Below are 15,505 nucleotides of genomic sequence, written 5' to 3'. Positions count from 1 at the left end.
TGAATATTGAACATGCAAGAACTCAAATTGCGGCACGAATAGGCAGAACGTTGAACAAATATGTATGAACTTTTTTAAACTATTCTATGCATAACTTTGAGTGTTTGAACGTTCAATATACAGAATATTGAACATACAAGAACTAACAAATTGTTCCGTGAGTGGATATTGGCACTCGAGAAATGCTGAAAATAGCAGTTAAAAACCGAAAAATTTGGTTTTTTTTAGCTACATTAATGCGTAATAGGCTAATGAACACAATGGCATTCATAACTCAGTTTTGCTAAAAAAGGCTTATTGAACATACAAGAACTAGGACAGCGAGTTGTCAGCATTTAGACTTATTTTCTATGATACTGAACAATAATCACAATCTGCTGAAATGATTGATATCAAATGAAACATTAAAACAATATCTACTATGCATGTGACTTGCGCATGTATTCTATGTATGTCAAACGCATAAAATATCCAAAAAAGCACCACCAGATAAAAGGCGGTCTACTTAAAATGAGTTCTATATAAAATGCGGTCTACATAGAAGGCGGTCTGTGGCAGGACAACGTCTGCCGGGCTCACTAGTATATTAAATATTCCATCTCGATGGAAATATGTACGGTAATTATTTACCTAACCGCCGTACTTTTAGGCACATTATTTACCTAACCGCCGTACTTTTAGGCACAGGTAATAGATAAATTTGCCAAATTCCGCTGCTCGCTTAATACGCAAAAATAAATAAAAAGCACTTGGTTTCAACTTAATTACTACAAGAAACAACTATTTATGTGGTGGGAGATGGTAAAAGATGCATTAAAGTTCCATTTTTTCTCAATCATAGTTATGTCTGAAGGTTAGAATATAAGCATTAATTATTGAAATAACCCTAACTAAAAACCTATTTTGTGGATGCTTACTTAAGCTCCCGACAAATAGTTGTCTCCATTAGATATTTGAGTTGAAATCAAATGTTGTTTTTTTAAGAGCCTTTGCATTCATCGGAAGTCGACAAGTTTAATTTCGATGTAATTACTACAAGAAATAACTATTGACATTGGGAGAGATGGTAAAAGATGGATTAAAATTCCAGGTAAACTTTTACCTACAACTACCTTTTTTAATACACATTTTTTTTAAAAACAAACTCTTGATTCAACTTAATGACAATTGTAAATGACTTTTTGCATTTACGATTATTCAAAATAGTGCTATATAATATTATTTTCGTAAATATTAACTTATGCGTAAAATCCTTTAGATTTGATGTAACGTTGTGGAAGCTGATTGATGTGAGGTTCGGTAGGTAGGTATTGCCAACCTAAAAAATCACTTAACCAGGGGCCATAACCGCAGGGTCCCCTCTGACTAATTGACTGAGGGTAGCGAAGTCCTGTTTTAACTCAACCATTTGGCGTTTCATCATTCTGTAAATTTGTTTGTTAGCTATTGTGTGCCGCAGTAGCCGATAGGCACAATAAAAAAATAATTTCTCAGAATATGAGTAGCTATTACGGGGAAAATATAAATATTTTTTTTATAAAAATTGTATTTTATAATTATAATATACATAGCAAATAAAAATTGGCGGCTTGTGTTTTTTCAATTGCTGGTATAACTGGTTTGCACAATGTTTTTTTTTTATTGGATTTCAGCTAATAGCTTAGACAGTAGCCATTTTTATATTTTTGAATGATATTTTTGTGTTCAATTCCGAGCATTTTTTTTTAGTTTTTTTTTAAAATGTAAGTTTTGTAGGTATTTTTTCAATGTTTAACTTTTTTAATTGAATAAAATGTTAAAGTTTTTGAACACAGTGTATGTATATTTGTCATTTTATGCGAAACATGACCTCTGAAACCGAACATTCTTTTAAATAAAATTAGTAAAAACTTAATAAAAATTCAAATAACTATAATAATTGTTATCGACCATCAATTATGTTCTGCCAATGCTAGTTCTCATTCAGGTCTGAAAGGGTTAATGTACCAACATGCACAAAAATATGTTTTGCTTCTTGAACTTTGGCAATTATTTTTAAATCTCTTATTTTCTTTTCTTTGCAGTATTTGCTGATATTTTAAATTTAATTTCTACATATGGTAAGTTCATTTTGTTTAATTCTTCATACTTATAAATATATATCAATCATATCAATACAAAATTTTACGTAACTTTTTTCAATGATATGTATTTTTTTTCAGGTTGGGTTATTATTTTGATAGTGCTGTTTAAAATCTTGCAAAGGATGATTCAATATTTCTATATTAATGGAAAATTGGACTATCAAAGTTTTTGCAGACATATTTTTGATTTCAACATATTAACGGCGATTATAATAGTAGCTGCAATTGTTACAATTGCCCTGTTTAATAACAGCATTAACATCAATAATCTACTTCCTGTATTCTTTGGAGTATTCGCCCTTTTGGAATTTGCCAAATATGTAAGTTGAATTTTATTTTATTTTTTTTTTTACTTCTAATAATGCGTACATACCTACCTATACTTATCTAATCTTTCATATGATTATGAAAGATTAGATAATATGATTATAATAATAATTATGTGGTATCTGCACGGTAAAAATATTGCTGTTAGTAACCCGATATGCATTGCAAATTTAAAAAAAAATTATGACAATAATTTATAATGCAATACAAAAAATGATATGCATCTCTATGCTTTATGTGGCGCCAGCCTCCATAGTTCATAAGACAATTGAATGTATCGCCCGAATAACGTTGCAAACAACAAAAACAAGATTTTTCAGAAACAAGAAAAAACGTTTTTTAAATGATTTTTTATTAGAAAACATCCAATTTTTACAAAAGTTTTATATTACTTAGACATAAACAAGGGTACATGTGAAAAAATATTTTAAAAAACCATTCAAATAAAGGAAATAATCGACATAAAACAAAAAAAAATGTGGAATAACGTTGCTTAAGCTGCCACTTGCAACGTTTTTCCACTGTAGTTTATACATTTACTGAGCCGGTAGGTTTTCATAAAAGCTTCTGTTGATTTCTGGTAAGTATTTGACAAAGCTGACAGCTTTGTCTTTTCGATACATTTTCGGGTACTATTCTTCGTTTTGGCTCCAGCACTTCAATACAGCTTTGCAAAAAAAGGCTCTGCTCATTGTATGTTTTAGTGTAAAAAAGGTCAAAAATTTCCTTTTTTTTATGCAACGTCATAGTTTTACAATCTGGGTATCGACATTTACACATAAAGTCCTGTAAAAAAATAGTTAAATCAATATTATCAACAACAGTAAGACGTCAAAAAAAACATGTCAATAAGAAATAAATAAAAACATATTGAATAACTTGACAATGGACAAGGAATTGTTTATCTCTCAGATAGAAATATGTCAGTGTTGAAAATATATAATATAATGAAGTGGATACTTTGTTTAAAAATATTAATATTTGATAATGTAAATAATAAACAAAGTACTTAAGAAATTTGTACTAAAAAAACAAACAAAACTTATTTACATAAGAAATATAAGTGTAACGTTATTCCACTAACCTGTGTTGGGGGCGATTTGCCGCTAACAGCTTTGCCTTTACGACTTGTATAAGGTTTACCCGAATTTCTTAATGCCTTCTGTTTATTATCCTTCCAGTTTTCAAAAGAAATTTTACGTTTTTTCCCTTTATTCATATTATTTAACATACGCGGAGACACCGAAACTACCTGCTGTACAGACGGCATGTCGGCTCGCGCAACGTTATTCCACTGAGACTGGCTCCCCAGCGCACTTTGGATGCTACTAAAAGAGGTAGATAGATTTTTTTTTCATGATGTGAAAGAGTAGGATAGATAGGTGTACACATAAAGAACATTATTCCACCAAAAAATCACTTTACGATTTTCTGTTGTTTGCAACGTTATTCGGGCGATGCATTCAATTGTTGAGATCTGTCAACAATTGCCATGGCACCTGATGTGTATTCTCATAATGAAAAAGTATGTTTGTTCCTATTTTCATCATTTTGCTTAAAAATCAAAATACTACAAACCGACACCTTCATAAATATTTGTTTCAAAAACATTTCCCTAAATCTTGATTCAAATTTTTCTCACGTATATAACTGGGGATGATTTTCATTTCCATCCAAACTAATATTCTGACGAGGAATAGTATATTATTGCAATCTTCTCTAAATAGTATAAAATAAAGTCGCTATCCGCGTCTGTCTCTCTGTGCGCTTAGTTCTTCTAAACTACGCAACGCATTTTGATAGAGTTTTCACTATCATTTATAGAATTTCTTCCGGAAGATTTATATATAATACATGCATATTATACTCGTAGAAAGTGGTGAAAAGTCGATGTTTTGTAATGTAACAAATATTTCGGGCGCTTTCATTGCTAAAGCTGGCTAAACCTTATGAGATACATCAAGATATACATATTCTACGGAATTGTATATCTTGAAAAGGCCTACAGAAAAGTCCGCAATGTCAGCTAGTGATGTATAAAAATTCAGCCTGCGTATGTTTGTGGTCGCAAAACTCGAAAACTAGTCGACCGATATTGCTGAATATTTCAAAGTTTATTCTTATTAGCGCTAGTATTTAGAAAGTGGTTTCAACAGTAAAAGAAGTCGGGACACCCGAGGGATACTCAACGCAATTTCTCTGCACCGGAATGAAATACTGAGTTCAATTAAATTCAATGTAATGGAGTTTTTTTTAACAATAACAATGTGGTAAATAGTAGTGAATGGTGGAAGAAGTCGGAGACGCTCGAGAAAGACCATAGCAATAGCGAAGCATTGCGGCGTCCACTAGTTAACTCTTTGCTAATTTTTTCTTAAGTGTTTATGAACAAAATAATTATTATGTAACTATACATGAATTTAAATATACCGATGTAACTGATATATCAACATGTCATATTTCTCTCCACAATGTTCAACTGTTAACTCTCTAGATCGTAAAAATGGATCAGGTTCTCACAAAATTCCAACGGTATTCATAAAGGAATGTGTTCAATTTGTAGTGGCTCCTCTTCAACATGTTTTCTATCTGGAAATATTCCAAAGTAGAATATTTTCTTGTAAGTTTTTAACTAGAATGAGAGCATAGTCATGGGTTGCTCGCTTCGGAGAATTTTGCAAATCTTGTCTTTCTGGAGTTGGTTCTTTGTTTAGCTTCCAAGGAAACATCATCGTCAAAGAATGCAAAAGCAACAAGCTCTGCGGACAGATACCAAAGATGTCCCATAGTTTTTTCGTAGCAGCTTTTGCAGGCGATTGATATATTTTTTCGTACGCCACCAAGTCCTTCAAAGCTGTAAATCATTCTTTGGCGCAGACCATGTGCAAGAAGCTTAAAACCAGTACTTTGCGTAAATACAATCAACAATTGTGGTTACATCTTCAACATACATCAACTTATCTGGGTCGGAATCCACCCACTTAAGGACCTCTTGCCTTATTTGTAGTCAATGGTTTTTTAAATCTTTGAACATTTTTCAGTGGGATTTTTTGTGTTTTCTAATTCTCACCTTTTTCTACTTTCTTACTTCGCCAACTCTTGTAACTTCATAGCTTGTTTCTTGTCATTCTGAGTCTAAATCTGACCTGGTTGTCCTTTTTCCCTCTGAGTGAGTAGAAACAGTCTTGACGAAACGTGTCTTTCTCGATAGTAATCAATTTCCAGTGCAAATTTTTCAACACATTTCCAGTTCCATTCTGTAAGAACCTGTGGCATTTCTTCGCCATTACTCGCAGAAAGAAAAATATCCAGCAGCTTATTGGTACATCTCCCAGATAGCAGGGGTTCATTCATTGGTTGCCAATCATGTAATGTCCTCTTTAGTTTATTGTTATTATAACTCAGCACCACTTTCTAATTTTTGGTTTATTAATCAAAATACCATTTCCTGGGCCTGATATGACACGGTTTCAACCATAATAATAATAATTTTATTCCAGCGTGTGCAATACACAACATACAGTTTGCTGGCATATTGCTCGGTAAACTTTTGAAAGTGTATCATAGCGATGTTATGCAAAATTGATAACCAATTTATAATTCTATCATATTAATTTGAAAACTTAAATAAACATATTTAAAAAAATCAAGTTAATAGTTTGGCGGTTCAAAATTGTAATCTAACTGGGCATGTACTGTCAATTAGTTGATTTTGTTTAGTTTTTGCATTGTAACGGTTGACAGATAAAAGCATGCCTCCGATAGCACTGTTGTTACCTCTACCTCTCTGTCATAAACCACCTAAGGATCAGAAAGAGAGACTACAACAGGGCTTTCATGACCTTATACAAGGTTGTAATAGTACCTGAAGCTTTGTCAGGTTAATTGTATTTTTTTTTATCTAAAAGAGATGGTTGAGGGTCTGTACTTGACTTCAGAAATATTCTTCAAGAGATAATGGAAGTGTTTAATCCCTTCAACTGTGAGATCTTTAATCGCTTCGTTCGTCTTGTACTATCCCCCCATTAAATCCTCAACTACTAATAAATATTACAGTTTCATATCTAAAACACAAGGCTTTCATGCACCATTAGAACCCTGTCATAATAAGTTAACTATAATCAAGAAATGCAAAAGAAATTCCTGGGTAAAATGTTTTAGCCAAATCGATCTCTTTCAAAGATTACCTATCTTTTGCAGTGTTACACCTTATATTGAAAAGAAAAATTTGGAATTAAATTAAGAATATATTGTATTGTGCTTATTCGACAAGTGTACAGTTCAACATTATTTTTCATTGCAGGATGATAGCAAATTTTTAACATCATGCTGGATTGAATGTCCGACCGGAATTAACTATGCTACTGGAATGGCTTATAGTTTCTTTTTTGGATATTTGAACATCACCCTACCAGATCATGGAGATGACAATACCGGGTTCAAGGAGATGATGAATAAATACGAAAGCGTTCAACAAGTCGAATTTCCAGTGAAAAAAATATTCATTCTAGTACCGACCCGATTATACTGCCCACCAAATTTAGCAGATGCATGCCAGGGCATTAATGATGTTTATTTAGAAGCTTGTGAGGTACATAATATGTGTTTTCTATCACATATCTCTAATGATACAGTTAAAATGATGATAATGATGATAATAAAATGATGACAATGCTCTAGATGATACAGTTAAAAGTGACCGAGGACGATAGGGTCCCATTAGAACAGTTGGTAGAGCATTGTCCCGGAAAGACAAGGGTCCTGGGTTCGAGTCCCAGATGTGACCGTTTCCTTTTCTGATTTTTCTGTTTCAGATTTTCGTTTAAAAATCACTAATATTGTCTTCAATATTTAAAATAATTTTACTTAAAAAATTGACATGTTATTATAATCAGTGAGTATTAAAAATATGTATAATCTTAATATATTATATGTTTTTATAGAATTTAGGCGTGGTAGTACGGAGTGTGGCAGGCGTAACAAATAGAGAGTACAAACATTCCGTGTACAAGATTCATAGTACTGATGGATCTCTTCCCATTTACATTGTGGCCGAGTGCGCCACTCCTCTTCATACTTACTATAAAGTCATCGAACGCTCTGGCCCCCATCAAGGCTAGTAAAGTTTCACATAATCATTAAAAACATTTTTTATCAACAAACCACACTACAATGATCTGGGTCTAGAACAAAGTTCTACTTATTTGACTTCAGGAGACTGCACCCGTGTATACTTTAAATAGAAATATTTTTAAGGGGTTTTTTTATTTCGGTGCTGTAGGCTGATTGTTGTTGATGTACATGTTGCTTCGACAAGCACAAGTTTGGGCATCTTGGTGCATTGGTTATTTGCAGATCATTTCTTCTCTCGCAACCTCTGCACTTTTCCCCCCAACCTGGAATGAAATTCAATAAATTGATTGAATAATAGATGATTACAATATGCATTCGCACACCAATAGATTGTGCAGGACTGGAACTGAACCCAGCAGAATATTTTTCTAACCGGATGAACTTTCTTATAAGTTAATGATAATTTGTGCATTTAGTAAAAATCTTATGCAAATGTCGACTTTCTTCATTTTTATCTTTTATTAAGAGAATAGCTTTTTTAATGATTTATTTATTTTTCAGAACATTATGAACGTCACCAACAAGATGTTGTTATGCAATTCTATAAGAGCTTAAAACAAATAATTGCAAACAGTATCGAGTGTAAAAATCTGTGTGAAGTTGTCTATTTTGATAGTAAGTCTAAACATATTTTTTGGGTAATGGGCGAAGGATGAAGAATTTAAGAAGAATAGGAGAACCTGGCTTTTCAAATCTTGTTGCTTAACCACTTAGTGCTAGGGTTTTTTAATAAAAAGTATTTTAAAAAAAATCAGGTTTTTTTAAATGAAATTCAAAGTTTATACATTTTTCAATTAAAATATAAATAAGAACGAAATAAGCAGCTCAAAAACGGGACCGATCTCAACTGCAGGCAAATTCAAACTGAGTAAAATACATAGCTAACTTTTACAAGCGTTACTCGTGTTATCTTAAAATAGAACGCTGCAAGTCGAAACCGGCTGAGCGTCACTCGGGCTAGCAGAAATTGGAACGCATTTAGCGCGCGAGCTTGACTTGTTTAAAAGCATGAAGTGGCACCTAACCATGTGCCAGTTTCTAATCACTTTCCTTAGTTATGTGATTGTTTGTCATGCATGTCTGCATATTAGTCTGTCCTCTGTCATATTCCTTTATGTACCTCAACATTTTTATTTTGGTTTGAGGGATTGCTGTAATATTTTTCAATGTCATTTTTCAATGTCATTTCGATGTCATTTTTACACACTGGTTTAAATATTGGTATAATAATAGCTTTTTTGAGAGCTGCGGGGAAACCGCTTTCAGTTATAGACAGATGACTAGGTATGTTAGAGGTACGATAAGTTCTTTTAAAGAGATATTCTATTGCATCGGTTGTGATTATTTCCTCCCCCAAAGATACATTTGATTTTAAGAAGAAAAAAAAAGAAATACCACCATTTTGAAAGTTGCTTGAAATGAAATATGGCGACCAGATCAGAAAACAGGTACTTCCCCACTTTATTCTTTCCCTCCCAGCTACCTTAAGCCTCACAAATGATCCCAATTGGGTATGCCATAGTCTCACTGGCTCCAGATGGTCGGGAGCAATTGGGACTCTTGTGTGATATTCACATAAAAAATTACAAAATACGTAACGTAAAGCTAATTTCGTTTATTTTTCAGATGCAAATCCTAATGTTGCCAGAGTCCTACTGGATAAGATCTATGAAATTAGAGGAAACAAATAAAACTGATGTTATGTTTGGGATTATCTGAGATCTCATTTTAATCAAATTAAAAAAATTCAAGGTTTAATATAAAACAGTCATGATTCCAATAGTCATGACCACAAGCATTTATTTTGGTCACCTTGACTTGCATATTATAATGATAAATTTTGGGCTATTTTTCATATTTTTATTTGACATGTTGTAATAATACATAATTTCAAATAAATTATGTTTCTAGAAATTTCAAAGAAAGATAAAAGCCTATAATGATATGTTTTATAACATTATTGCACCAGCATTGTTTTTTTGTAATTATTAACAGTTGGATGGTATTTTTCAATAAATTCATGTCATTTTCATTCATTGCCTCAGTGAATTTTTTGTTTTATATTTAACAAAAAAATTGTATTGAAAAATGCCAGTTAGAAGTTACATGACATGTACATGAAAATTATTATCAATGTAATATAAAAAGTATTTTGTTTACTAATTGAGCCCTGATGCGGAACAACAGCGTTATGGGAAAAAGTGTTTTCTGAAATATTGGCCATTAAAAATTTCATTTGGCTTTAATGAGCATAAACCCATTTTAATAAGTATTTCAATTAATAAAAGGAATGTTTTATGTATTTTAATCAATTCACTCATATATCTTGAGTGCAATACAAATAAAGAAAAAAAAATCATTTCTCCATATATCAATATTTTTTCCATAAAATTTGAATATTAAAAATTCCAGACATGTTGCAACATATAACAAAAACACAATACGGAAATAAATATTTATCATTGTATTAATGACAAATACACCTAGCGCACAAATTGTCAGTTTCAATTCAATTGTCAGTGCTTGAGATTTTAAAACCATTTTTACCATGTTTGCTGAACATAATTTTATCTGGCGCGTAATTTGAATGGATCTGCAAAAAACAGCATTTTTTCAAGAACGCTATTTTTCCTCATAAGGGCTCAGTTATTAGAAAATTGGTGACATTTTTTTTATATGCTTATTTCTTGCAAGAGTCTTGATTGCAGTTGAAACTCTATTTTTATTTAAAATTTTAACTTGTTAGGTTTGTGTGTGATAGCAGAAGTACGTAACCAGTGTTCGGCGGAACGCAGTTGTTCTAGTCAATAGTTTTTATCGGGACACAGGAGTTCTGATCAAAAGTGATTGACGGAATACAGGTGCTCTGATCAGTGTTGGTCTGAATACTTCTGGTTGCGGTATTGCGGTTGTGAGAGTAATGAGTGAGATGAAAATGGCTGTTAAGAGTGAAGAGATTGTATATGTAATAGTGTTTACTGTTTTAAATTGGGCATTTTGTTGTCTGCTTTTATAAAATGTTGGGTACTATTTTACCTAAAGATGACCTAAAGCTGACCAAGGTTTAGCAAAGAGGGCTTAAAGTTGACCGAGGTTTAGCAAAGAGGGCCTATAGCTGACCAAGGTTTAACTATTATGTATGTTTTATCAGTTTAGAACTTGTTGTTTTCATATTTTCCTATTTTAAAATGTATTAAATGATAATGATTAGTCATTGAAAAAACATTAAAAATATTAAAATTAATATGGAACAGAGAAAATCCCAATCAAATCTTTTTCCGTTTCTGTGTTTTTGTAATGCGTATTCTTTGAATATGAATACATTTTAATATCTCATTAATTAATCCATTTTCTTTTTCACTCCTCAGTCAATTAAGTCAATTTGTTCACTTTTGGGAATAGCTCATTTGGTTTCATAGAAATCATTGTGTCTCCCTCACTGTCATTATGAGAAATATGGTTTAAAATCCAAATGGTGTTAAAGAGAAAAAAAAACAATTTATATTCTAATCTGAAAGTTAACTACAGAATAACTAAAAATGTGCACCTCTATGAAACCGAAGGTTTTGAACGCAATTTGAGAAAAAATTATGAAACTTTGTGAAATTAAAAAAATATATTTTTGTATGAAAGGACAAAAAAGTGACGTGACATTAATGTTTATAAAACATTAATAAAATAAGTATTTATTTTCATTGTCAGTAAATTTAGTTCAGTGTTTAGACGAAAAAATGTAACGTGAGTAATTTTTTTTAAATTTTTTCTGCTTGCACTCAAAATTTTAACATTTTATTAATTATATGTTTATTTTAACAATAAAATTTGAAAGCTTATTTCATCTCCTTTCAAAAATATTTTTTTAGTTTTTAATACATTCAGAAATATTCAATTTATTTGCATTTTATTGCAAAAAAGAAATGCGCACAAATTCTCTGACCTTCTGACAGTATCTTTAAAAAATATAGAAATACAGCGGCCTGAGAGTTAAACTAATGTGTGAAAATAAAAGGTTAAGTCAGTCGTTGACTGTTCTCTCTTAATGTGACATATTTTACGAAAAATATGTTCCGCCCACTGCTAGTCCATAACACTAAAACATGCAAGACTTTCATCGGTCAATCTTAATCACCTGTACCCTTCCTGACACAGTCTGCCATATACAGGTGCAGGTGAAAGGTTGGGATTAAATAAGCAAATGATTCATTAATTTTATGAATCATTAATATTTTGTACAAATAAATTTTCCTTTTTGCCTTCAGTGTTGTATTATGTGGTAATAATAATATGTAATTTGTCATTTTTATATACCAAGCGCCTTTTTCATAACTACATATGACTGTCAGTTTCTGTGAATGCAAAAATAAATATGTATGTGCATTAAATATCGTCATCGTGCTTGCAAGACCGGCTATGCGAATTTTACCAAACTTTACAGATGAAGCAAAAACCTAACCAGTTTTGTATTCAGATGCGTCAACAAACAACGTTTGAATGAATATTGTGAAAAAAAAATTTTTTGCTGAAATCTTGCATATAAAACCATTTTTGCAATTGCAATGACGATATTATATTATTATTATACCTTATACATGTTTTTTAGGATATACTTTTGATAAATATTGTACATACCGATACACACACTGAACCTTGATATTTGAGGAATAAATTGGGATATATTGGAAAACATTTTGGAAAGCATATACATATGTACAGTTCAATCTTTTGGAATACATATTATTCATTTTAAATTGCTTTACTTGTCTCTTTTTATTGAATTATGTAATCCATAAGGTTTTATTATTCAAATTACAAATATTTTTGTTTTTTTCTCAACCCTTTTGTTCTCTAACATCTATATATTTTAAAACTAAGTTTTCTTAGTGGGATTATTTACAAAACTTAATCAAATTTGATCAATGAAACAGCGAAGACTTTTTTCTATTATAAAAAGAAACGTCTTACAATAGTTCAAATAAATCTACATTTAATTGAATGTTCCTTGCAATGCTTAATGTAAAACATAGTTATATTTTACCTGTTAATGTGTCAATTTTTATATCTTTACCATATTAATTGAAGTTTTTTTTTTGATAAATATTTCGCAAATAACACATTTATTTTTAAGAATTAAGTAAATTGGAGTATCTGTATCCTTCACCCCTTTTCAAAAATGAAAATAAAGTTATAGTTGTCCTTCGACAAGCCAAATAAGACGTAGGTTTCCGTGTGAAGTAACAGAGCTGCCTTAAGCATTTATCCTTTATGACAATTTTATTTATTACAGTAGTTATTGCTCCCCAGTTTAACCTGAGATTTCAATCATCTTTTTCATATTGAACATTTTTAAAATATGGCATTTTGTCTTAGACATATAAATGGATATTTCAAAGCCCCGTAGTTCATCAGGGAAATACCGTTGCGAGCTGAAAATAGTTGCATTGAAATTTCAGTGAGAAAACTCTGTACAAATTTCATGACATAACAGTTTTTTTTTCTGTCTTTCCATTTAAGAGCTTAGTGAGAAATACAAACAAATTTTCTGATAAGTGAAGATGTATGAGGAAAATTATAGGTTGAGGTTACTGTGATAACCCTTGTGACTACAGAAAATTAATTTTAAGTTTGTTCATTTTTATTTTTTTAAATCACAAATAGGAATCAGATGATGCTGACAGCTTTAATTCTTTGTACTCCGTTGTCGCCGCCACGGCGACATAAACAATGGGTATACATTTTATTGTTTAAAAAATAAAAGGGTCCTTTTACATGTATGGACATGATTCTATACTGTTGTATACAGTACCCACTTACGATTGGTTGTGCCTTTTGATCTGTTTTTCATACGTAACAATAACTAAGCATTCATTTTCATTGAATATTTTTTACTAGGCAATAAATATTCTCACTCCACCAGAGATCAGGCTCAACGGAAAACTCCATATTTTAAGAAAAGATCCCAAGGGGGACTGTGTGGTCTGCTCGAAAAGGGCAATAAAAGGTGGCAGACGGGAAACCAGTGAGTACTGTGACACGTGTCCTAACAAGCCACGTATGTATTTGGGCGACTGCTTTCTAAAATACCACACGTTAAAAAATTATAAAGATTTAGACATGCAATTTTTTTTTATTAACCATCTTAAATGATAATATATATATATTTCTTAACATAACCATATCATTTTATTTACTGCCTTACCAAAAAACATTTTTTTCTAATTTTCTTAAAATATCGTAATTTTTCCTCTTTTACATTACACTCTATGGAGTAGCTGGTATACCATATAAAAAATAATTTGGAGTACAAAGGATTAACTGATTTTTCTTTATAATTTGATGTAGCCTTAGCTAATGATTTATTGTTTATATTTACTATATACAGGGTGCGCCAGAGAAACTTACTTATTTGAAAAAATTCCCGACCGTTGAGTTGGGCAGGTAGAGGGGCGGGAGGGGACGCATCTGGAGGGGGACGTCCCCAAGTTTGTTTCCCATTCTCGTCAGTTGCCATTATGCTGTGGTCTAGAGAGCAGCGGGCATGAATTTGCTGCGACAACATTTCCCCAACCGCCTCATCTCTCTCCGAGGCGATCTCCCATGGCCGGCGCGCTCTCCGGATTTGACTCCATGTGATTTTTTTTATGGGGTTATTTGAAATCCCTTGTTTATGTCGATCGACCACGGACCATAGATCACCTGAAGAACAACATTCGCGATGCTATTGCCAATATTCCGATTGATATGCTGAGAAGAGTGGACGAGAACTTCAAAAAACGACTTAACCAGTGTATGCGCGATGAGGGTCGCCATTTAAAAGATGTAATTTTTAAGACAGTATGAAAAAAAACTTGGTACATTGCATTTTTAAATCAAAAAGAATAACAACAATAACTACAGTGCTTTTGTTTTTATTGAACTTTCAAATAAGTAAGTTTCTCTGGCGCACCCTGTACTATACTTCAATACATTTAAATTTGTTTTGAGACTGTCCTCTCTCTATTTTTACCTACTTATGAGAGAAGAAGTAATTACTTCCAGATAGACTACTAAAAAGACAGCACAATCATGAATTAATGAATGTCGAGGAAGCAAGTAGTCTAGCATTACTGCATAACCCTTTGCAGTAACTGATTGGTGTTGAATTTATCATCCCATCTGCCAAAGGCAAGAAATAATCTAATTGCCTTACGATACCTGATCTCAAAAAGTCATTTAAAGAAGTTTTATACACAATAAATATAAAAAGATCTTGTTAATAAAATTAATGATATTTAAAAAAATTATTACCCAATACAAACATAGTGTATGTAAGGTAATGCAAATTTATGCACAGTTTCAAAAACAAGATATTGTGAAATCAGTTTTAATGTTTTGAAAAAACAATTACTTTGTAAGTTGCCAAGTTATATTTCATTTTATTATGTAGATAATAAAAAAAATTAATACAGTTTCATCTATTGTTGTTTTTACCTTGTTTTTATCCTAGTCCAGTAAATTTAGTGAATTATATGCAATATAGAAGATGCTCTTTATATATGTCATAGTTCAAAGTGTAATTGAGTGTTTGTTCATCGCCGATCCAACTGATCTTTTCCGTATTTATCACTGATACATTTGTTTATTTTTAACCAATTTCTTTATTCAGCACCCAACCCATGTATTTGTAATGGGGCCTGAACAGTGCCAACGGGTCAGGGAGCGAGAAGAAGTGATGCAATGTACTTCCCGCACACAGCTAGGATTCAGTGGGCGCTCGATGATTATTTTATTTTTATATAAAAAGGGCTGTATAATGTATATCATATAAGACTTGACTTTAGGGCTTCCTCCATAAATAAACCACTCACGCTTGCTCTAACCTATCCGGTGTACAATTTCTCCTTATTGGACTTCAGCAGTATGAAAGTAATTTAAAATGTTGAATG

General features: G+C 31.8%; 1 protein-coding gene across 1 annotated transcript; it reads left to right on the top strand.

The window, feature by feature from the left end:
- The first annotated feature begins 2,081 nt into the window (after positions 1-2,081).
- LOC149408842 (stimulator of interferon genes protein homolog) lies at positions 2,082-14,996 on the top strand. Its single transcript, XM_089650390.1, has 6 exons — positions 2,082-2,099; positions 2,202-2,443; positions 6,754-7,041; positions 7,394-7,565; positions 8,085-8,198; positions 9,210-14,996. Exons 2-6 carry the CDS (start codon positions 2,246-2,248, stop codon positions 9,272-9,274), a joined length of 837 nt encoding a protein of 278 aa, XP_089506516.1. The 5' UTR covers positions 2,082-2,099; positions 2,202-2,245; the 3' UTR covers positions 9,275-14,996.
- The last annotated feature ends 509 nt before the right edge of the window (positions 14,997-15,505 follow it).

This window comes from Hesperophylax consimilis, unplaced genomic scaffold, assembly GCF_061612785.1.
Source record: "Hesperophylax consimilis isolate HC1 unplaced genomic scaffold, BYU_Hcon_1.0 scaffold_51, whole genome shotgun sequence".
NCBI lineage: Eukaryota > Metazoa > Arthropoda > Insecta > Trichoptera > Limnephilidae > Hesperophylax > Hesperophylax consimilis.
Note: the sequence above shows the minus strand (reverse complement) of the source record. Positions and strands in the feature narration are given on the sequence as shown.

Excerpts from the sequence above, each read along its gene's own strand:
- LOC149408842 (XM_089650390.1), top strand. The coding sequence starts at position 2,246 with ATGATTCAATATTTCTATATTAATGGAAAATTGGACTATCAAAGTTTT. Across the intron at positions 2,444-6,753 it reads TTTTGGAATTTGCCAAATAT|GATGATAGCAAATTTTTAAC; the intron begins GTAAGTTGAATT and ends TTTTCATTGCAG. Across the intron at positions 7,042-7,393 it reads TTTATTTAGAAGCTTGTGAG|AATTTAGGCGTGGTAGTACG; the intron begins GTACATAATATG and ends ATGTTTTTATAG.